Genomic DNA, 23,276 nt, shown 5'->3' on the forward strand with positions numbered 1-23,276 from the left:
ATTATTTTTGTTGTATCCATGTACACAGTTTAAAATGTTAAAGATACACTCTCCTGCCATTGAAGGTGTTGTTATTCATACTGATTTAGTGAATTTGAGTTCCCTAAAGAGACCTTCAATCCTGCTTATAAATTACTGTTCAGTGAAAGTGCATTGGGAGCAAGATATTGGGGTTGTCCTTTAACTTTTTTACCTTGGCTATGATATTATTTCCTAATAAGCCATCTTGAAGGTTCCAGTAATATCAGGAAGTTGGTGTGAAAAGATATAATGAAAACTTAATGCATTTCTGCTTCTATTCTACATTGTGTCTAGGGTAGTGAACCTTCCTACCTGTGTTTTATGTGTTTCGGTGGCGCTGTGGTCTAAACCACAGAGCTTAGGGCTTGCCAATCAGACGGTCGGTGGTTCGAATCCCTGTGACAGGGTAAGCTCCCGTTGTTTGGTTCCAGCTCCTGCCCACCTAGCAGTTCGAAAGCATGTCAACGTGCAAGTAGATAAATAGGTACCGCTCCAGCGGGAAGGTAAACGGCGTTTCTGTATGCTACTCTGGTTCGCCAGAAGTGGCTTAGTCATGCTGGCCACATGACCCGGAAGCTGTACACTGGCTCCCTTGGCCAGTGAAGCAAGATGAGTGCAGCAACCCCAGAGTCGTTTGCGACTGGACCTAACGGTCAGGGGTCCCTTACCTTTACTACTACAGACGCGTACTGAGGGAGCTTAAATTTACCAGCCCATTTGGGGCGGGGGGGGTGGGACTTAACTGCTTTGCACATAGTGAACTCTAAAAGTATAAAGAGAAAGCTTGAGTGCCTTTAATACAACCAAAACCTTTAGAACCGATAATGTCATTGGATTGTTGAATTGTCTGTATTTTAAGATGTTGCCAGTTTTACAGGCTAGAAGAGCAGAGCAGCAGCGCACCCAATCAAGATGGCAAACCATGCCACTGTCACTATGCAACAGACTTGGAGAGCCACAAAAGCAGGCAGGCTGGCAACGCTGCCAGTTCTTGCTCTGAATTCTGGAGTGACTGACATGCCTGAAGAGAGAATGAAAACATTTTGTTCTTTAGACTTTAGAGGTTTGGGATTTCTAGGCTGAAAATTTGGCATTCGGGGACAGGAGTTTCACATCGGCAAGTATTGTTGCCCCTGGGAAAGTGACTCATGTTCTTTGCAGGACTCTTCTTTTGGGGAAAGATTCTTGAATCAACCAACCTATAAGCTGATGTTGAAAATACAATGGTTACCATTGAAGAAGTGGGAGGCAAATATGTTGGGATCTGTTTCCAAACATTAGACAAGTTTAACTGAAATACGTTGCATTTAAGGAATAGTTGTTCCCTCACGGAGTTTAACAAGAAAATTCTAGTAGTAGGATAACTTCTCATTACTATTGCTATTGAAAATGTTGTGCTGTGGTTATCTTAGCTGCTGTATGGACTAAAAAAAGTGATGCTTTGCCAGGGCTTTGTACTCTCTTAGGCAAGATTGGGGCGGCAGAAGAAAGTAACCAGAAGTAGAGGTGATGTAGAGAAGAATCCTGTGGAACAGAGGGGGCAGATGAAGCATGTTGTGGGGTTGTTTTTTTCAAAATATAACTGTTGCAGAAGTGGTTTCAAAGAGGAGCTTAAAGAATAAGGGAAGTGGCATGTTGAACAAAGACGGTTATTTGAGGGAAAGGAATAGCATGGCAGTTTTTTTTTGGGGGGGGAAGAGTAAACAATCTGCATATATGATGAAATTAGATTCTTGATAAACCTTGTTTATTTTGCAACAGGAAGTTGCTTTGGCACAATAGAGGCAGAAGTCTTAGCCAAGCTTGGAAATAGAAAGCAAACATAATTTTAAACAAATATTTGGAGTTAAGTGTACTGGAATATATCCTAAGAGAAGTTAACTTAAGGAAGTTTACAGAAGGCACTTTTCCAATCCCTTCCTCCTTCAACCACCCATGTCTGACTGTGGGGGCTGGGAAGGCATAGAGTGGGGCTGTGGTGGGAACTTTTCTTCTATGTACTTCTTTAACTTAAATTCTATTAGCATCCAAACCACTGTATTCATTCAGTTGATAAAGCTAGGAAGTAAATGGAATTTGATGGGAGTAAATGAATTTCTTTACAACTTTTGATTTGCACATATTGCAAAAGTTTGCTTTTTTGTTGCAAATCTAGTCTATCTTTGTGTTAAATATAGTCTTTGTTTGCTGTAGTACTGTTTGTACTGTTTGTATATACAGTGGCATAGCATTTCAAAAGATGAAGGGAATGCTAAGTTGCTGCTGTTTCACTCTTAACGCTGAAAGGAGGATTTTTGACTTAGCCTTTCTTTTTTGTAAATTAGCATATGCTAGACTCTGGATAATTAGGGATTTGTGACAAAACCTAACAAATTATTGTGAAGTTATTTTGTTTTCAAAAATCGTGGGATGAATATTTGTGTGGCACACCTTCTGTTTTGCTGCTGCAGCAGTCAAATTACTTTGCCTTTCCTTTGCTACTACAGCAGATGTTTTCAGTCTTTCTGAGTCCACAGCTCCCTTGATCAACTACATGCTTTCTGTGGCACCCTTGTGGGTCTCAGGAGCCCGTTTATGTCACCCCTTGCCGGCAGAGCTGGCAGCCCCTCACCCTTTTTCGAACACCCTCCCTTGTGGAGTGTTCGCTCAGCCTCCTCTCTGCTCCCCTCTCTGTGGGTGTCCACTAGGCAGCCACAGCTGCCCCCCAGTCTCTGAGCTGCCCCCCCGCCCCAAAGAGAGGTGCCTCCTCACAGTGCCCCACAGGGGCTTGGGAAGCACCCCCTGGCCAGCCCCAGCAGCACCATTCACATGGGGAGCTTGTAGCCAGGCTGCAGCAAGAAACAACTGTGCAAGCCTTTGGGAGGCAGAGGCCCAAGAAGGCATCAGAGGAAGGAAAGAGGGAGGGAAGGGAAGAGGGACAGAGGCCGGTGTTGCCTGTGCCACCCCTGACCATTCAAGGCACCCCAGGGTGCCACGGCACACTGGATGAAAACCACTGTACAGTGGAACCTCTACCTGTGACCATAATCCATTCCGAAGGTCCATCTGGAGGTCGAAATGGGTTGCTGGGAGAGGCGCCATTGTGCGCAGGCACGGGCGGTGATTGCCCACTTCTGCGCATGCGCGAACGGCAATTGCCGCTCCTTCACAGGTGCAAACGGCGGCAAACCTGCCGGTTACTTCCGGGTTTGCCGCGGACGTTGGGCTAAATGGACACAAGCGGGGGCGGACGTAAGAAGAGGTTTGACTGTACATTTGTTGCCCATCTCCCTACGCTGGATCATCTCAGGTTACATTAGTGTCATAGAAAGAACTGGCTACTTCCCTTACTATTGAATTTTGAGAAAGAAGCCTCCAATACTATCATTGCCCCAGTTTCCATGAGTTAAGATGCTTGCGTAGTGAAGTAGTGCAATGTGGGATGCTCCCCACATGACCCAGGACCCCTTGCTTTGGCCTGGCAACATGCCCCTTACCACTGCCAGACTTAAAAGAGGCCTTAGAAGATGGCAACACTTTCTTACTGTAGCAATGATCAAGACTTCTTTATGAACAGAAACTACCTTGATACATGCTATTAATACATATACCTATTTCTATTATTTTATCACATTCTAGTGTCCTACTCTATCACAAGCAAGGGGGGATGGAAATAGCAGTACAGTGGTGCCCCACAAGACGAACGCCTCGCAAGACGGAAAACCCGCTAGATGAAAGGGTTTTCCGTTTTGGAGGCGCTTCGCAAAACGAATTTCCCTATGGGCTTGCTTCGCAAGACGAATTGTCTTGCAAGTTTTTCCGACTTTTTTTTCCTCCCCCCCTTTTTCTAAGCCGCTAAGCTGCTTGTCAGCTGATCCGCTAAAAGCCGCTAATAGCGCTAATCCGCTAAGCCGTCAATGGGCTTGCTTCGCAAGACGAAAAAACCGCTAGACGAAGAGAATCGCGGAACGGATTCTTTTTGTCTTGCGAGGCACCACTGTAGTGCTGTAGGGAGAGTTGGGAAGTTGGGGGTGCTTAGTTCTCGTTTATTCTCTTGGTTTGTGTTGCTTCCAAAAGTTCACTTCCTCCAGGTGGACCCCATGAGACAAGGTAAACAGCTGTAATGACCCCTTGTGAGGAAATGTAAAGCACGGCACTCCCTGCTCCCCACCACAAAAATGTCCCTGTAATATACAGATCTTCCTCTCAAAAGTAATTATTTTCCTGGAATACGCCTGTTGAGAGAATTTCCTTTTTTCCCTTTATTTTCCAGGTTGGTACCTTGATTAGACACTTGACCTTCAGTCAACTCTGCTAATCTTGGAAATATGTTCAAAATGATAATAAGTTTAGATCCTTGCAGTGAAGATTCATACAGAATGAATTCCCAGAGTTGAAAAACAGTTCGTGTAAAGAAGACCGTAGCAATGTTTCTAGATTATATCAAAGATCCACATCTTGGTACTTTACAACATACAGATAACAGAACATCCAATAATGTGATCATCATGTGAAACAGAAGCCTGTGTAGGATCTGCTGATCCAAGAGAATAAGCGGTTGCAGGTATGTAGAAAGTTGTTTTATCCTCAGTTTTTCTCATTCTGATCCATAGATTGGCAAAATACCCTGCAGAAGATTATTTACCTTGGAGATGAAAGGTTAAATCAAAATATTTCAATTGTGTTTCTGCTAGGTGCAATGTGGAAAACATTTCATAAACATGATACAACATACTGAGTAGGAAATATTTCTAAAGATTCGAAAAGATGCTTTGTCCTAACTTTAAGCACTGGAAATAGGCTTCAAGGTTTTGAGAGCTGTTTCCAAGGAATCCTTTCAAATCTTGATGCCATGACAACTTGCTTACATTAGCCATTAACAAAGACTGTCAACAAGAGTAAAATTAGAGCTCGTATGTGGCTCAATGAGAGCAAAGTCTTAGTTTGAATATAGTACTTTGGGCAGCATCCAAAATACATTTCAGATCTGCTTTCCTTTTCGATTAAAATGTATAACTGTTTTGTTCACAAATTTTACATCTGTAATTGCAGAAGTAATAAATATAAGCTGAGGAACTATGAGAGATATGGGGATTATAGAGACATAAAGCTAGAATAGCATTAAACGGTATCTAACCTTTTGATAACAAAAGTATTGATAGAAGGATTGGAGCCAAACTAAAGTAGTATGTTCTATTGAATTCAAAAGGGTTTCATTTAGTCATGACTAACTTGTCCAGTTGATTTAAGTGGGACCTAAGTTTAACTAGCTTTTTTGGATCTAACTCATTTTCTTTTTCTCCACTGTTCACTAAAGAAGATTGTCTTTATAGACTCTAAGCTTTACCAAATCTATAATCCCTTCTGTTTAATACTTATAGCTGCTAGTTGTATTTTAAAAGAGCTGTGTCTTTGATATTCCTTCTTTCCAAAAATCTACATTCTGGAGGCGTAATTCCATGTGTCAGCAAAATAAATGTATACACATTCTAAGTACAGACAATCTCTTGCCATTTCCTGAAAAAGAAGAAACACAAATGCCAACTGCTATTTTGATTCAACCGCTCTATAATGGGAAACTTCAATTGCCTGCTTCCTCAAATAAAAAGAAAATTAGTGTGCTTTCCAGTTTTAACTATAGAACTTAACTTTAAACTGCCAGACAAAATTTCTTCCTTTACAGCTGAGTTTTAAAAAGGCATCTCTACTGTTCTTTCTCTGGGCCAAACTGTATGTTATTCCAGGAGATGGTTGTTAGTTTGTTTTTTAGGGGTGTGGCACAAGACCAAACACAGAGCATAACACACACACACACACACACACACACAAACAAAACGCGAAAGTGGAAAAGATTTCCCTGACTATGTTGAACAATTTAATAAGCATTTTTTCTTGTACTTGTTTGAGGATCATTTCCTTGTCTTTCCTCCAAGTTGCTTACAGTAGCGTACAAGCTTCTTCCATCATGCACATAGATTTTATCCTCACAACAATTTCATAAAGCATAACTGGCCCAAGGTTACATAGAAAGCTTCATAGCTGAGGGGGGATTTTAACCTGGGATTCTCCATTCACAGACTGATACTAACCACTACACCACACCACCACTTTCCCTTTCAAAAGAACAATGCAGACTTAGAAACCTGTAAATCTGATTGCAAAAAGTGGCCCAGGAGGAAGGGGTTAAGCGCCTTCTTACCTGAGCATCACTGCTGAGGTCAAAATCTCAACCCTCTACAGGTGTCCCATATGACCTCACAGGTGGTGTTTGACAGTTGGCATGATTGTGGGGCTAGGGAAGCATGCTTCTATTTGTGGTTGGAGTCCCCAGTTATATGCATTTCTTTGTCTGCAGTATATCAATATATTTCTAACATTCTGAAGATTCCTATGCAGATGTATCTACAGCTCTCACTTTTAAATGAATGGGACAATCAAAAGCAAAACTTACCCTCAAAAGAATTTGTAATGTGTCTGTTGGTAACTGCTATAATTTCTAACACAAAAAATAGAATGCACTGCAAGGTTTGCAGCTACTGTTGTGGTATAAAAATGTTTGGAATTTGGGAATCTTAGCGGGGGAAAGGCATAATTTGAAAGTCTCTGATGGGTCAGAAAACACATAATATTTTTATGCCATATAGTGGGATGTCATTAGTTAGACCACTACAAATGATCTCTATAATTGATTGACTTTTCCAATGCATGAAATTTGGACTTTTATTCTAGTCTCCTTATGCAATATTCATTTTACAAAGTATCGCCCAAGAGGATTTGTATGTTATGTTCCTTGGTTTCATACTCTACAGTTAAATAACATCTATTTTTAAAATCTCACTCCTCTGGCTGCTTTGCCATCCTTGGAGGAAAAAATACTGGGTACCACGCCACACATCACCTTCTCCCACTCCTTGCAGATGGGAAGGCTGCTATGAAGAGAAGTTGATCTTTATTGCAAATTGAAAAAACTAGGGAAACATTACTACTGTAAATGTAACTCACAGCTCCCACCTACATTTTCATTTAGTTGGGAGGGGGATTATAGACCTCTCACATTGTACACCATTTGTCCCCAGGCTGATACGCCTTTTTTTTAAAAAAAGTGGTGTACACAACTTCACATACTTCAGAATAATGGGAACTGAAAAACATTATTGACCTGACCTTTTCCCATACATCCTTGATTTTGATCCATTAGTGTTTTTTCCCTGACAGTCTGAGACGTCTCCGCAGCTGTGTCTGCTAGGTATTTTAAAGCAAGATAGCATATTCGGGAAGATAAAGAGTTGTATAGGAAGTGCCTAGGGGGCTGCTTGTTGCATAAGACAGGTGTCACTTTTCAAAGCTTGCATATGAAGTGTGGCTAGCTGACAGCTCTAGGGTTCTGGACATGCAACAGCACAGCAAAATACCATAGCTTTCCTGCTACTCTAAACTTCAGTAGCGGGAGAACTGTGTGTCAGACGAAAGAGGCGCCTTAAGATTTCTTACCAAAAATCCTTTGCACTGAATAAGGTTTTTATGTTGACTGAATTAAGGAACAAGAGGATTAAAGTAAAATCCTGTGAGCAAAGTTCAGAGTGGGCTTGAAAGATTGCTGTGTGCAGGCTATCTCTATGCCACAGCCAGAGATCTCCTGAAATGACAGAAAATACAAGTGTCCAGGAACCAAAGTGTTTTATTTTCTAGAAGCAAATTGGTGAGACGACTCTTAAGAAAGGCATGTACTGTTAAAACTCTGGGTAGTTTTGTGGGAAATTTGCTTCATTCTGATGTGAAGTCTCTTGCGTTTTTAATAAAACCTTCACAAAGGAGGCTAGAGAGCAGTTAGAAACAACATCTTTCTCTTTTTTTGCTCAACCAGGTGGCTTTTTGTATTTTGCAAGAGAGATTGTTTGGGGAGGGGAGATAACAGCTACAGCCACGAATGTGTCATGGCAATATTTCTGTAGCCCAGCTTTTGTACCAGGATGTTTGTAGCATGCCAGAGCAGTGTTAGCTCTTGCCTCTCACAATAAGCCTGTGTCCCTGGCAGCCATACCTGTTTGCTCTGGTAAGCCCTGCCTGTGACTTGCCGCCAAGTTTGATGGCTGCTGCTGTTTCCATTTTCTCTTCTTCCTCTTACCTGACTTCCAACGCTTGGTGGGTATAGGACATGTTCATTATCATTTTTTAGGCCTTTATTGGGTAAACGTAAAGAGTTGATCACTATAAATGTGCTTCCGCCCAAAGCAGTGGCGTAGCATAGGCCGGCCGCACCGGGCGCAACATCTGGGGGGGGGGGCGCGCTTGCACTCGAGTGCTAAAATCCACGGGTTAGGGGGCGCAAATTACTTGCCTTGCCCCGGGTGCTGACAACCCACGCTACGCCACTGGCCCAAAGCAAGAATGGCTGCTCACTTTCTGTTGAGCAATAGTTGGCACGATAACTTGATTATGGCAGATGAAGGAAGAGCAAATTATTAATGATTGTTTCCCATGTATTTTTATTTTCTGTAAAGTACTGGAAATGTAATATCACATGGACATGTGCATGCTACTTAAATATTACATTGTTTTTGTTTAGGTTTTCCTGCGAGAATCTACTAACATAGTCTTTTGATAACCTCAAGAGAAGGTACCTAATAAAAATGCCTCCAAGACCATCATCCGGTGAACTCTGGGGCATCCATTTGATGCCACCAAGAATCCTAGTAGAATGTCTTCTACCTAATGGCATGATAGTGACTTTAGAATGCCTCCGTGAGGCCACCTTGTTAAATATTAAGCACGAACTTTTTAAAGAAGCTCGGAAATACCCTCTCTATCAGCTCCTTCAAGATGAGTCCTCTTACATTTTCGTAAGTGTTACACAAGAAGCAGAAAGGGAAGAATTTTTCGATGAAACACGGCGACTTTGTGATCTACGACTCTTCCAGCCTTTTCTAAAAGTCATAGAGCCAGTAGGCAACAGAGAAGAGAAAATTCTGAATCGGGAAATTGGTGAGGCTTATTCATTTGTTACAAATATTTATATGCCACATGACAGTCTGCAGTACAATTTTTAAAATATGTAAAGGAAAGTGGCCACAATTTGATTCCCCTAAAGCCTATGGGCCTTTCATGAGAGTATGGAATCATGGAATTGTCGAGTTGGAAGGGGCCCTGAGGATTATCTAGTCCAACCTCCTGCAATGCAGGAATCTCAGCTAAAGCATCCATAACAGGTGGCCATCCAATCTCTGCTTAAAAACCTCTAATGAAGGAGAGTCCACAACCTTCTTAGTTCCACTGTCAAATATAGTTAACTGTCATGTGATAAAGCCACTGTGATGGGTAAATGGTCTTTTTGGTTGTGTAACAAACTGAGTGCATCATGTCAGAAACTGCAAATTGTTCATTATAACATGATTGCAAAGACCGCTGAGCTCTTAACGTGATGATTTGGGATCTTGCTATTAATTAAAGCAGGAATGGGGAACCTTCTGTGCGCTGTTTGGCCAGATATTTATTTCCTCGCACCCTGTGGGTCAACTCTGATAGGTGAGACCACTCACCTGTCAATCATCTGATAATAGGTGACTGATAGATGTGTGAACCTGCCAACCTGTCAGTTTACTGGTGGGGGGAGGAGCCTGCTGGAAATGTGCTGGCAAAGCAGCAGCTGGAAGGACTGAACTCTTCATCAGCTAATGAGCAGAAACTTCTATCTGCTGTCTGCCAGTGTCTGCTTTACCAGTATGTTCCTTGCAAGAATCAAACTGCCAAAGCAACACCGTGCAGGATTTAACCCCCTGCTTATCATCTGACGAGCCAGTTTCCCATGGGCCGGGGAGGTGGGGCAGGGGGACTAGTGACAACAACCAAAGCAAAATTGAACCCTGTCCCGCCATCAGCTGACATCACTCAGTGATAGCAGCTGATAATATTGTGCGTTTGGGGAAATGACCTTGTGGGTGAATTGGACCCTATGCGGACCAAGTTTGGACCGAAGGCCAAAGGTTCCTCAGTCCATTAAAGCATGCATATAATATAGGATATTGTCATTGTTGGCAGTCTGTATGAGGCAGACAAACTTTGCACATATTTTTAGAGTGCAGTACTCCAGCGATAAAACGGTTGAGGGACCTCTGCATTTATAATCTTGAACTAACAGTAGTATATGAAATGCAAATACACACAGCATGTATTGAGTATTCAAGCTATTCATGCACATATCTGATGTGGAAATGAACATTAGTTTATTAAAAGCAGTTGAGTCAGCAATACCCTTTTCACTAGAATAAGAAAATCTTGTCACATTTGCTGGTTTTGCAGAGTCTGGGGTGCTGCTACAGTAACCAAACAACTGGATGCTGTCAGGTGAGGGTGGAATCACAGTGTTGAAGGGCAAAGAGGAGATTTCCCCTCCCTTCAACACTTCACAGCTGCACTAGGCCAACTGTGCTATGCTGAGTTGTCTTTTAAGCTGTTTTCTCAGTTAATTACGTTTTACCTGAGTGCCACTCTTTGTTGACTTGTACTTGCTTTCATTGTGATGGTGCATACTTGACAGTGGGTCAACTTTTTTTTATTATAAATTTAATAATTGTTCGCGATCATGGGCATTTCTTTATATAAAGATGGGGTAGAAGTAAACTTTGGTGACAGCCTTTGGAACCCTTTTGCTTGACCTGGGGAAAAGTTCCAGAACATGTCTAATGTTACTTAAGCAGAATAGTTGCAGTGGGTACAGAATATGCTTCGCTGCTGCAGCCCCTTGAGCTATGGAGACAATTGCTGTAGCAGCCCAGCCGTTCAAGCAAGACAGAGCTGAGCTCTTGTGGGAAGGGGTAGAGGACAGAGTGACAGGAAACTATACTCTGAGGACTCACTGTTTCTGAAAATGTATCAAAGAGAATTGCTCTCTCCTTCTTTTTTAGGTTTTGCTATTGGGATGCCTATCTGTGAATTTGACTTGGTTAAGGATCCAGAAGTTCAGGACTTCAGAAGAAACATTCTTAATGTTTGTAAAGAAGCAGTAGATCTGCGAGATGCTAACGCACCCCATAGCAGAGCATTGTATGTCTGTCCCCCAAACATAGAATCTTCGCCCGAGCTGCCCAAGCATATATACAATAAACTTGATAAAGGTAAAAGAAAAGAAAACACAATTCAGTGCATTTGCCAGATTGGTACCAGATTAATGTGAAGCTGCTTGAACAGTGAAATTCAATCCATTTCCCCCATATGCCCATTTCATTTCAGCATGAGTAATCAGCTCAGTGAAAATAGTTACATTTTCAGACATGTCGTAGCGCGCTCAGTGCACTCGTTTTCTTCTACTTTAGCAGCATTATTCAGATTCCCCCCCCCCTGTTATTGTTAGGGGCTGCTTAATAAAGTTCCAACGAAACAGTCTTATTCAAGAAACCTGAAGGGTCACACCATTGTTCTGTCCCCTCCCAGCCTTTCTCCTTTCCATTTTAAAAGTTGCTTTAGTGGAGAGCTAAGAGGAACCCATAGCTTGTTGCTGCAGCCCCAAAGATTGCATATTCTGGATAGCGAGTACTGAATTGTGTTTTAGGTCTTTTTGCTCCTGTATTTTCATTTTTCTGTAAATAGTTATGTGGGCATGATCCCTGATGTAACCTGACATAGTTTCCTTCTGTTCCAGGACAAATAATAGTGGTGATATGGGTAATAGTCTCCCCCAACAATGACAAGCAGAAGTACACTTTAAAAATCAATCACGATTATGTGCCAGAACAAGTCATCGCTGAAGCAATCAGGAAAAAAACACGAAGTATGTTGCTGTCATCTGAACAGCTAAAGCTCTGTGTGTTAGAGTACCAGGGGAAGTATATTTTAAAAGTATGTGGTTGTGATGAATATTTACTAGAAAAACATCCCCTGAGTCAATACAAGGTGAGTAAACATCTGGTTCATTTTGAAATTTAATGCTTGTTGTCAGAGTTAGATCTTGTGTGCAGTTCAGGGGTCGGAAGAGAGGGATTTGCATATGAAAATGTGCAAAAGATGAAGTACTGAAGCCTGGTTTCCATTTTTTTATGTGCTTTTATTGGGTGTGATTTGGCGGATTCACTGGGGATGTTAAAAGTTTATGATATTTTCCTTTCAGTGTCGTTCACCTACTGTTACTTGGCAGGGTGTACATTGAAATAGATTGCTTTTCATTTTTAGACCAATCAATCCCTTCCTGTAGCTTGGGAGATACAATCAGATGCTCGCAAACAACTGCTTTTGTGGTGTCTTGAAATAAGCAGGGAAGAGCATGAATTAGGGCCATATTTCAGGGCTAGACCAGAGGTTTTTATGGAGTGGGTGTGGGTGTGAGAACCACTTTTGCCAGTGCTGAGACTGTCGGGCTGCATCCCTGTGATCTGATGCACCTGCAGCGCTGCACAAGCCCAGGATCTTAGTGTCTTTTTCATGGACGTGGACAAGAACTTACACATGGTTTGTTAGAATGTTGAGAACTAAAGTCTGCGGTCAAAAACACGTAATTCAGTGATTCTCAAAGGGTGTGGCACACCACACTGATGTGGCAGGAGAGGGTGGCAAGTGTGGTGATAAGATTCAAGGGCAATTAAAGAAACATTTAAACATTTTAGAATACAGTTTACCTTGGTTCTCAAACAGAATGTGTTCCGGGAGTCTGCTTGATTCCTGAAACCGTTCAAAAACCAAGGCACGGCTTCTGATTGGCTGAAGAAGCGTCCTGCAGCCAATTAGGTAAAAAGGTAAAGGGACCCCTGAACATTAGGTCCAGTCGTGACCGACTCTGGGGTTGCGGCGCTCAGCTCGCTTCACTGGCCGAGGGAGCTGGCGTACATCTTCCGGGTCATGTGGCCAGCATGACTAAGCCGCTTCTGGTGAACCAGAGCAGCGCACCGAAACGCCGTTTACCTTCCCGCCGGAGCGGTACCTATTTATCTACTTGCACTTCAGAATCAGATTTTATTAAACGGTCACAGACCAGATTGGTTCGTACAGCTAGTCAGCGAAACATAACACCGGAAAAAACAAAGGACAATTTCAATACAGATTAGGCCATAACAACAATTTAAGATTGGACAGCATGAATAAGATTAAGTATTTGCCTTCGCCTGCATGTTGACATTGGAAAGCTCTTGTTTTCTGCGCCTGATAGCGGCTGCACAGAATTTAGCAACATTGACGTGCTTTCGAACTGCTAGGTTGGCAGGAGTAGGGACCAAACAACGGGAGCTCACCCCGTCGCGGGGATTCGAACCGCCAACCTTCTGATCGGCAAGTCCTAGGCTCCGTGGTTTAACCCACAGCGCCACCCACATCCACCTGCAGCAAATCAGAAGCCGCACCAAACGAGGGGAGAACTAATAGGTATTCAGTTCAAGGAGAAGGATATTTAAACTTGTAGAGACAGAGAGTCATGAAGAGGTTTTTATGCGTACATCTTACTTAATGAGGTGGTGCAAATCATGTGATATAGGATTGCACGTATGTATATTCTCATGAAGTGAAATCCAGTAGTGCCTGTTTACTAATGGAACAAACGCTGTTGGCAGAGTGGATTTTCTGTGCCCCACCCCTTGCACCCCTAAAAACTTGCTGCAAGTGATGTTTTTTTGGGGGAAAGGCAGTGGAGAGGGGCACAAATTGCTGCAGGAGGAGAGGAAAGTAAGGTCCTTTTTTACAAGAGGATGTTTGCTTATATAACAGTGGGTGTCACCCTTAGTGCTTTCTAAAATAAGTTCATTATGGGTGAATACATTTACACTACTAAATAAACCATAATTCAGAAATAACAAAAAACCTGCATTACCAAAAATTGTAAGTTCTCTTTCCTCAGCCTTCCCTTTTTTATAATTCTCTTTTCTTCTGATAGAAAATACAAGGAATGTGCCATTAGTGAGGCAACAGTCTATATGCGGATATTTCTTTTTCTCCAAGTGCCAGTATAAAAAGACAAGTTTGTCCCTTGTTTGGCATGCTTTGTGATTATCTGCTACTTAGAATGACCTGCCAGCCCTACAAATATTGCACGCTAGCTTCATTAAACCGCTTATACTGTGGTTCCTGCTTCGCCTTGAGTTGCAAACCATTCACAATGCCGGCATTGTAATCTTTGCAATTAAGCAATGATGCTGCAAAGAGCAGCATCCAGTGCAATAATTGTGTTTTCTCTGCCTATTTCAGTACATCCGGAGTTGTATCATGCTTGGTCGAATGCCCAATTTGATGCTGATGGCTAAGGAAAGTCTTTACACCCAGCTGCCATTGGATACCTTTACAATGCCATCTTATTCTAGGCGTATTTCTACAGCTACACCATACATGAATGGAGAAGCTTCAGCCAAATCCCTCTGGGCTATTAACAGTAATCTCAGAATAAAGATTCTCTGCGCTACCTATGTAAATGTAAATATTCGAGATATTGACAAGGTAAAAAACGACAACTTGGTTTCAATATGACTTGAGAGCACATGCATATTTCTGATGAATGACTCTTAAATCCTTAAGTTTTTTTGTTTCTACATTACTGTCCAGGCCCACCAAACCTTAAACTTTTTGTCTGGGTGTGAAACAAATAAATAACTTGCCTTTTTGAGGTATTTACATATATTGGGCAAAACCTAAGGTGCATTCTGCATTATTATTATTATTATTATTATTATTATTATTATTATTATTAAAAAACACCATCATTATCAGTTTATTACTCACCCTTCAGCCTGAGGTCCCAGGGATGGCTACATCAATTTAAACATCAGTATTAAAAACAACTAAAATTACTGACACAAGAATAGGGTGGATCAGAGGTGCATTTTCAGCATATGGCAGAAACTATATATTAAAGGTGCCAGATGTACCTCTGTGGGGAGGGAATTCCACAGCCTAGAAGCTGTCAAAGAGTGGTTGAACTACCAAGAGGGCTCCTCTGCTGATCTTAACACCTGAGGTGGTCTGTAGGGAATAAGTTGGTCTTTCAGATGTTTGTGGCCTGAGTTGATTAAAGCCCTAAACACCAATGTGAGCACCTTTAATTGAGCCTGGAAATAAACTGACAATGCAACTATTTTAGAACGGGGGTTAGATGAGTTACTCTTGCTTGATATTTATAACTCCTGCTTCATGGTTACTTGTAGTATAAGGTAAAGGTAAAGGTACCCCTGCCCGTACGGGCCAGTCGTGTCTGACTCTAGGGTTGTGCGCCCATCTCACTTAAGAGGCCGGGGGCCAGCGCTGTCCGGAGACACTTCCGGGTCACGTGGCCAGCGTGACGAAGCTGCTCTGGCGAGCCAGCACCAGCGCAGCACACGCAAACGCCGTTTACCTTCCCGCTATAAAGTGGTACCTATTTATCTACTTGCACTTAGGAGTGCTTTCGAACTGCTAGGTGGGCAGGAGCTGGGACCGAAAGATGGGAGCTCACCCCGCCGCGGGGATTCGAACCGCCGACCATACGATCGGCAAGTCCTAGGCACTGCGATTTTACCCACAGCGCCACCCGTGTCCCCTTGTAGTATAGTCATGTTCATAAGTGTATTTTTTTCAGATTTATGTCCGAACTGGCATCTATCATGGAGGAGAGCCATTATGTGATAATGTGAATACTCAGAGAGTACCTTGCTCCAATCCCAGGTAAAGAATATCACTAAAACAATGAAAAGAAACCTGATGTTCAAGTTAGTAGAAACTTATTAACAATTCAGATAATTGCTTTACAGTATATGTTGTGTCTTTCTTTCCTCCATCTAAAAGTGAGTTTGGAAGTTTAGTTTTTGTTCGGATCTGATACTGTACCTTAATGTTCAAGGAATATATAGAATCATAGGATTGTAGAGCTGGCAGGTACCATGAGTGTCATGTAGTCCAACGCAGGAATCTTTTGCGAAGAACGGGGCTCAAACCCATGACCTTGGGATTAAGAGTCTCATGCTTTTACCCCCCCCCAAAAAAACCACCTTCCTAAATACCCTCAACAGCACTCTTCAAATACCTGAACAAGTTATTGCATAGAAGGAAGCAAAGACTTGTTTTCTGCTGCCTTGAAGGGTTGGACTTGATCTAACGGCCTTAAGTTACAGGAGAGTAGATATTTGCTGAACATTTGGAGAAACTTTGTGAAGATTAGAACAATGGAACCTGTTACCTAGAGGGATGGTGCGCTCTTTGTCACAGGAGATTTTCAAACAGAAGCTGGACAACCACCTGGCAGGGATACTCTCACTCTTAGTTTCCTGCATAGAGTAGGTCATTGGGGTAGATAGCTGTCAAATTAGCTTCCAGTGGTTCTACAAAAGTAGAATGCCACACTGGAAAATTCAACTCAAACTTGGCTTGGTTTACACAGAATTGCTTTAGTATTTTTTTAATTTGCCATATCATTTTTAAAGCATCTTTACATAGCACTTTTGGTTAAAATCTTGGGTCAAATCCCTTTTATCTTCCTTTCAGGTGGAATGAGTGGCTGCAGTATGAGATGCACGTTCTTGATCTTCCACGTGCGGCTCGGCTTTGCCTTTCTATCTGCTCCGTTAAAGGGAGGAAGGGTGCAAAGGAGGTAAGGGTCTTGTCGTTGGATATAGTGAATACTTCTCAAATAGGGAGAATATGTCATTTGAAATTATTCTTCTGACTTATACTGTGTTGATCTCTAAACTAATGGTAACAGTTATGATTTACTTTGTCATCATATATTTGAGTTTAAAAAAAAAAAGTCTGCCCCTGCCCTTTTAATTCCTCTATATCTGAGTTTGAAATGTGTTGCTAATAGACGAGACTAAACAGTGATTATTTGCTCTTTTTAAGGAGCACTGTCCATTGGCGTGGGGGAATATTAACATGTTTGATTACACAGACACTCTTGTTTCTGGCAAAATGGCTCTGAATCTGTGGCCTGTACCCCATGGGTTGGAAGACCTGCTAAATCCCATTGGAGTCACTGGATCAAATCCCAATAAGGTAAATAGACATTTCATGCCAATTTCTGGCTTATTTACTAACAGTTCGTTGTGTTAAATCAAGGACTGTCCAAGTGAATTCTAATGGTCCTCTGTATTTTAATAAAATATTGTCACTGTTTCCAAAATGTAACAATGGTAAACCTGTATAAACTGCAGTATTTCGGGCTATAGATGGGGGCTCACATAATTTATGCTTCTGTGCACAAAAAAATAATAAATCTGTGCATGTAGAAAACTGGCATGTCGGGGAGAGGAGCCTGCTAGAACCCTTGTATCTGATATATCAGCTTTCTATATAGGAAAAATTTGCTTTCACAGAGGAGCATGCAGTTATCTGAGCCATTAGTTGCAATCTGGAGTGCTGTTCCCAAGGTTGTCAAAATAAAATGCTGTGCAATTTGTGAGGATTTTGTCTAGTGATACAGAACTTTAGGTAGCCTGAATTGTTCCATCCACAAAGGTTACAATGGGACTAATGTCTCCCTCACGTCTCCTCTTTGGACTCCAAAGAAGTGATGAAATTGGACTCCAAAGAAGTGATGAAATTGTTATGACAGAAATAAGATTGTTTATTATGTGTGCATTTATATTTTAAAATCTTAATAAATATTTATTAAAAAAAAAAAAACAAAAAACAATGGGACTAATGTCTCTACCAAAATCCAAATTGAGTTTACTATGGATGCAGCTTTGAAGAACGCAACTTTAGCAAGCTACTGTCGGGGTCTTTTCATTCTTTGACTAGCAGCAATAAAACTTGGTCTTCTGAAGACAGCTGGTGTTTCTCCTGAGACTTAAGACTAATTTGTCTGATCCTGTGCTTTTATTATTTTAAATAGCTTGTATTTGCATAGCTTGTACTTGTGGAATAGTGTGCTTTATATATATATATATTAAAAAACAATATTTTAAATCATACAAGGACAAACTTCTTTTCTTCTTAGGAAACTCCTTGTTTAGAGCTGGAATTTGATTGGTTTAGCAGTCCTGTAAAGTTTCCCGACATGTCTGTAATTGAAGACCATGCCAATTGGACTATATCTCGAGAACTAGGGTTTAACTACAGTCATGCAGGACTGGTAAGGAGAATTTTACTTTCCAGGTTGCATTGTGGCTAAGAACATGCACTACAAGCTAGTTCTCACCTCACTCATGAAGTTTTATCAGATTGCTTTAGGCAAGCGACTGTCTCCCCAACCCATCAACTACAGGGTTAAGTATTGAACAGGGTTTAATAATACAGAGTGGTTGTTAGGGCTACTGAGATGAAGTATGTGAGATGCTTTAAGTATTCAAAAGGATATACATATATATAAATACAGTGTGTTAATTGTAGTATGAACAAGTCCCCGTTGCTCTCTTCTTTTACAGAGTAATAGACTAGCACGAGATAATGAATTAAGAGATTGTGACAAAGAGCAGCTGCGTTCAATCTGCACTCGAGACCCACTGTCTGAAATAACTGAACAAGAAAAGGATTTCCTTTGGAGCCACAGGTATGACATTGGGTCATAAGTAGGACTATGAAAAGTAGGTGGGCAATCATAGGCATGACGCTCCCTGGATTGCATTTTAAGTGGGAAAGGAAAGAAACTGGGGTGAGGACACGAGGCTTGTCATCTGCCCCTAAGCTTAACCCACAAAACTTTGGCTTTTTGTGAAGTCTCCTGAAGATTTTTTTTTTTTTTTTAATCTATAACCAGCATACTAAATAGTTCCATGTAGTAATGACAACAATAGTTTAAATTTTTATTTCAAAATCCCTTCTCTTGTTGTTGGTTTTTTTGCAGGCATTACTGCGTAAATACGCCAGAAATCCTACCTAAATTGCTTTTGTCTGTCAAATGGAACTCTAGAGATGAAGTAGCGCAGGTAGTATCTCCATTACTTATACACACTTTTAAACTGGCTACAGTTGTTAGCAGTAGCCTTGGTCAAAGACTTTCATTATAATAGCTTCCATGTTGATGAAAAAAAAAATGGGTGGGGGGGGGAATATGACTTTAGTTTTGTTCTCTTACCTCTTAGTTAATAAAACATTTTTGTTGTAACAGGATCCCATAAGCTCTCTTCAGTAGTATTAGCACAATTTCCTCTTGATATAATTATGGCCCATAATTAATATTTGAAATTCGTTACCCCAAGCCATGGCAGTTGGAGCTTTCATGGCAGTATACCTCTGAACACCAGTTGCTGAAAGCTAAAAGGATGAGCCCGTCATCTTCATATCCTGTTTATGCACGTCTAGAGATGTTTGTTTGCCTTTCTGCTGTTGGAAGTAGAATATTGGGTTAGTTGGAATTTCATCTGATCCAGCAAGACCATTCTTGTGTTCTCATGACTGATACAAATTCATTGTTCTCTACTGTGCAGATGTACTGCTTGATAAAAGACTGGCCTCCCATCAAGCCTGAACAGGCAATGGAGCTTTTGGACTGCAATTACCCAGATCCGATGGTGCGAGCGTTTGCAATTCGATGTCTAGAAAAATATCTGACAGATGACAAACTCTCTCAGTATTTGATTCAGCTGGTACAGGTACTGTAATCTATTTTTGTCAACTGCCTCTTAATGTATGCCATTGTGCCTGAAATTTATGCTAAGACTTTATATAACTTTTCTGGATGATGAGAATGAGAATATCTCCGAAAGGTTAAAGCTTACCAAAGTTACCACAGTGCTTGGCTGCATATTAAAGATCCTTCTGCTGACCATTGCTGATAGCTGGATAATATATTGCTGTAGCACTTCAAAGGTTGATAGCCCCCCTCCCCAAAAGAGTAATATTACGAGACAGAAATGAGCAAAGGCTTGGGCAGCATTGTAAATAATTCCACCAAGTTACCAGCCTATGGTTAGCTATATCTATGGATTTCAAGAAACAATATTTATATCTTTTCATTGCATACGCTTACAAGCAGTGATATAAAATACCGTATTTTTTGCTCTGTAAGAGTCACTTTTTCCCTCCTAAAAAGTAAGGGGAAATATGTGTGCGTTTTATGGAGCGAATGCAGGCTGCGCAGCTATCCCAGGAGCCAGAACAGCAAGAGGGATCGCTGCGCAGCGATCCCTTTTGCTGTTCTGGCTTCTGGGATTCAGATTTTTTTTCTTCTTGTTTTCCTCCTCCAAAAACTAGGTGCGTCTTATGGTCTGGTGCGTCTTGTAGAGCGAAAAATACGGTAGTGGTTCTTGGCCAAGAAGATAAAGGAAAGAAGAGAGAAATAAAAGGGAGAAAAATATTTAGCATTTCAACTTTCGGGGATCTTTAAAGAATAAATTATTTCTCTTCTCCTCCTCCCCATTCCAAATGACTCTGCCTTAGGGCATGTAGCAGCAAATAAACCCAAATGTAAACCTACAACATGGTTTATATTGTAGGTATAATCAAGCTATCTCAGAAAACTGCAGGGGACAACAGAATTAGACACAAATCATAATACAAGGGCAACTGCACTGTTTGTAAAATAAAGCAGGCAGCGTGAGGCACAGTAGTACTTTGGGCTCATTCACATATCCAGACTGAGAACTTCCTCAGATTTCTTTATAAAGGGCTAGATAGTGCTGAAGGCAAGCTGTAATTTAGAGGCTCTGGATCAGCCCTGGTCACTAGAGAGGGAGGGCAATTTATATTCACCCAAAGTGAGTAGGTAAGTTATAATCTGCAAGCTTGGGATATAGGTAAAAGGTAAAGGACCCCGGACGGTTAAGTCCAGTCAAAGGCGACTATGGGGTTGCAATATATCATGCAGAGTGGCAAAACCTTGAAGTCTTCCACAGAATATAGCTAAATGCCAATTACACTTCAATCCTCTTGTGCCTAGGTTCTGAAATACGAGCAGTACTTGGATAATCTGCTTGTGAGATTTTTACTGAAGAAGGCACTAACCAATCAAAGAATAGGACACTTCTTCTTTTGGCATCTAAAGTAAGTTTGGATTTCTACTTTAAATGGATTCCTGTTATAAAGAGATGAAATTTTGATCTTGACCATCCTGTGCTTTTATTTATTTTTTTATGTATAAAGCACTTGAAAGCACTATTATTACTATTTTTTAAAAAAAAATTGGCTTGATGTTCAGAAAGATACTGCAACTGTTTCTTGGGCTTTGGTCTTTGCAGTGCCTCGGTGATGAATGCAAGAGATTTGGTTCAGAAAGTTGATTTCTGTTTAAATCAGCAACAATATAGCATCAGGATAATAAAAATAAAAAGCTTTAGAAAACCATATATTGATTTTCATGCTGAGATGAAGAATGCAATCTTGAGTAAATGGGGTGGGTGTGTGTGGGTGTGTGTGTGGGTGTGTGGGTGTGGGTGTGTACACACACACACACACACACACACACACACACACACTAAGACCAGTTATCTGACTATCTAAATCAGGGGTAGTCAACCTTTTTATACCTACCGCCCACTAATGCATCTTTCTTGATGGGAAATTTTCCTTACCGCCCACCAATGCTCGATGGAAGGAGGATTCAGCTTCTGCCATAGAACCCCCTACTGCCCACTAGAATCCTGAAATGCCCACTATTGGGCAGTAGGGACCAGGTTGACAACCTCTGATCTAAATAGAGAGTTGATTGACTCTCTTAAAGTTTGGGGCAGGGTTCTTTCCCATCCTTGCTTAGTGGATACTCTTTTAACGGGTGAGTCATCCTGAATAGTTAGGGGTTTTTTTTAGCAAATGCTTTATTAAAAATTAACCATAAGTTATGCCTTCTTTTAGGTCTGAAATGCACAACAAAAATGTGAGCCAGAGGTTTGGTCTGCTTTTGGAGTCATATTGCCGAGCATGTGGGATGTACCTTAAACACCTAAGCAGGCAGGTAGAAGCTATGGAAAAACTTATTAACCTCACAGACATCCTTAAACAGGAGAAAAAGGATGAAACCCAAAAGGTAAATTGATAAATTTAGCACTGGATGCATTCTTCAGCACTTAGAGTTGAAATATTTCATTTAAAAGCTTTTTAAGAAAACCTGACTCTTCATGCTAAAAATTGAAATTGGTCACAAACACTGCCTTCGTTCGTATTTGACTGATGAGCTCGTCAATATTTCGATGCTGTTATCCATCAGGTACAGATGAAATTCCTTGTGGAGCAAATGAGGCGGCCAGACTTCATGGATGCACTGCAAGGCTTTATATCTCCTCTCAATCCTGCTCATCAGCTTGGAAATCTTAGGTATCATCTTTCTCAGATTTCATAAATAGGCATGAATGTATCTGGAACATTTAAAATGGACAATTGCATGAAGGGCCTCCTCAGTCACCTTTTTCTAAAATCCTGTCCTCTAGCTAAAACTAGGTCACATCTTTTTAGATCCATCTTTTTATTTGTAGCTGCATCATGCTTGGAGATTGCCCTTTGGACGTGAAAAGTAATACTGCATTTTGGTTTAAGGCAGTAGAGGGGAACCACCAACCCAGATGCCAGACTTGGCCTACCAGTCCCCTCCATTTGGCCCATTAAATACACATTTTGTGGAAGCCATGCCCACCCCCAGCCCTACACCTGACACCATACATGGCTTCAGGTGTGTAGTGAGTAAGGGCTGAGCTTCAAAGGAACAATCAGGACCTTAAAGTCCCAACTGCCCATCAGCTGGGGGTGGTAGAAGTGCACCTTGCTCACAGAATGGGGATATAATTTCCATTCTGGTGGATAGAACAACTTGTCTCTCAATCCTGTTATGTCCTAATGATGTCATGTGATTGACAGGTGTGTGTTGCTGACCATCCGTCCTATTTGGTCTGCAATGAGGCTTATCAGGATCAGCCTCAGGGAGCCAAAAATGTTCCCCACACCTGAGCTAAAAGTGGGGGTAGGGAAGTAGGGATTATTATTTGATTTTGTTTTTTTGTTCTTGTTTTTATTATGTATTTTCCACTTTTTAATTGTATTTTTATGTTGTGAACCGCCCTGAGATCTGCAGGTGAAATAATAATAATAATAATAATAATAATAATAATAATAATAATAATAATAGGTCTATAGAAAAATAATCATTTATGTCAGTTTGAAGGTGCACTCGTTTAAGCAGCTATTTTATCCTTTCATAGGCTTGAGGAGTGCAGGATTATGTCATCTGCTAAAAGGCCACTTTGGCTTAATTGGGAAAACCCAGATATCATGTCTGAGCTGCTGTTTCAGAATAATGAAATCATCTTTAAAAATGGAGATGGTAAGGAAGTATATTTCATTGTATCCTGTATGTGTTTCTTCATCGCCCTAACTATCTTAAACACCTCTATTCAATTTATACCAACTTATAAGTTATAACATCAAAGTAATCCTTGTGAATTTTATATTAACATCCACTGCATTCATTTTCG

General features: G+C 41.1%; 1 protein-coding gene across 2 annotated transcripts in view; it reads left to right on the top strand.

Annotated features, from left to right (window-relative positions):
• PIK3CA (phosphatidylinositol-4,5-bisphosphate 3-kinase catalytic subunit alpha) overlaps positions 1 to 23,276 on the top strand; it is a 41,080-nt gene that overhangs the window by 10,934 nt on the left and 6,870 nt on the right. For both annotated transcript variants that reach the window (XM_081862200.1, XM_081862199.1), the window contains exons 2-17: positions 4,274 to 4,564; positions 8,567 to 8,982; positions 10,902 to 11,111; positions 11,636 to 11,886; positions 14,161 to 14,406; positions 15,521 to 15,606; positions 16,423 to 16,528; positions 16,777 to 16,929; positions 17,876 to 18,010; positions 18,303 to 18,427; positions 18,722 to 18,803; positions 19,305 to 19,469; positions 20,756 to 20,859; positions 21,667 to 21,838; positions 22,019 to 22,125; positions 23,004 to 23,125. In XM_081862200.1, coding sequence (XP_081718326.1) covers positions 8,631 to 8,982; positions 10,902 to 11,111; positions 11,636 to 11,886; positions 14,161 to 14,406; positions 15,521 to 15,606; positions 16,423 to 16,528; positions 16,777 to 16,929; positions 17,876 to 18,010; positions 18,303 to 18,427; positions 18,722 to 18,803; positions 19,305 to 19,469; positions 20,756 to 20,859; positions 21,667 to 21,838; positions 22,019 to 22,125; positions 23,004 to 23,125 — 2,416 coding nt within the window. In that variant the 5' untranslated portion in view covers positions 4,274 to 4,564; positions 8,567 to 8,630. The remainder of the gene's footprint in view (positions 1 to 4,273; positions 4,565 to 8,566; positions 8,983 to 10,901; positions 11,112 to 11,635; positions 11,887 to 14,160; positions 14,407 to 15,520; positions 15,607 to 16,422; positions 16,529 to 16,776; positions 16,930 to 17,875; positions 18,011 to 18,302; positions 18,428 to 18,721; positions 18,804 to 19,304; positions 19,470 to 20,755; positions 20,860 to 21,666; positions 21,839 to 22,018; positions 22,126 to 23,003; positions 23,126 to 23,276) is intronic.

This window comes from Podarcis erhardii (assembly GCF_964252035.2).
Source record: "Podarcis erhardii genome assembly, chromosome: 5".
NCBI classification, from domain to species: domain Eukaryota; kingdom Metazoa; phylum Chordata; class Lepidosauria; order Squamata; family Lacertidae; genus Podarcis; species Podarcis erhardii.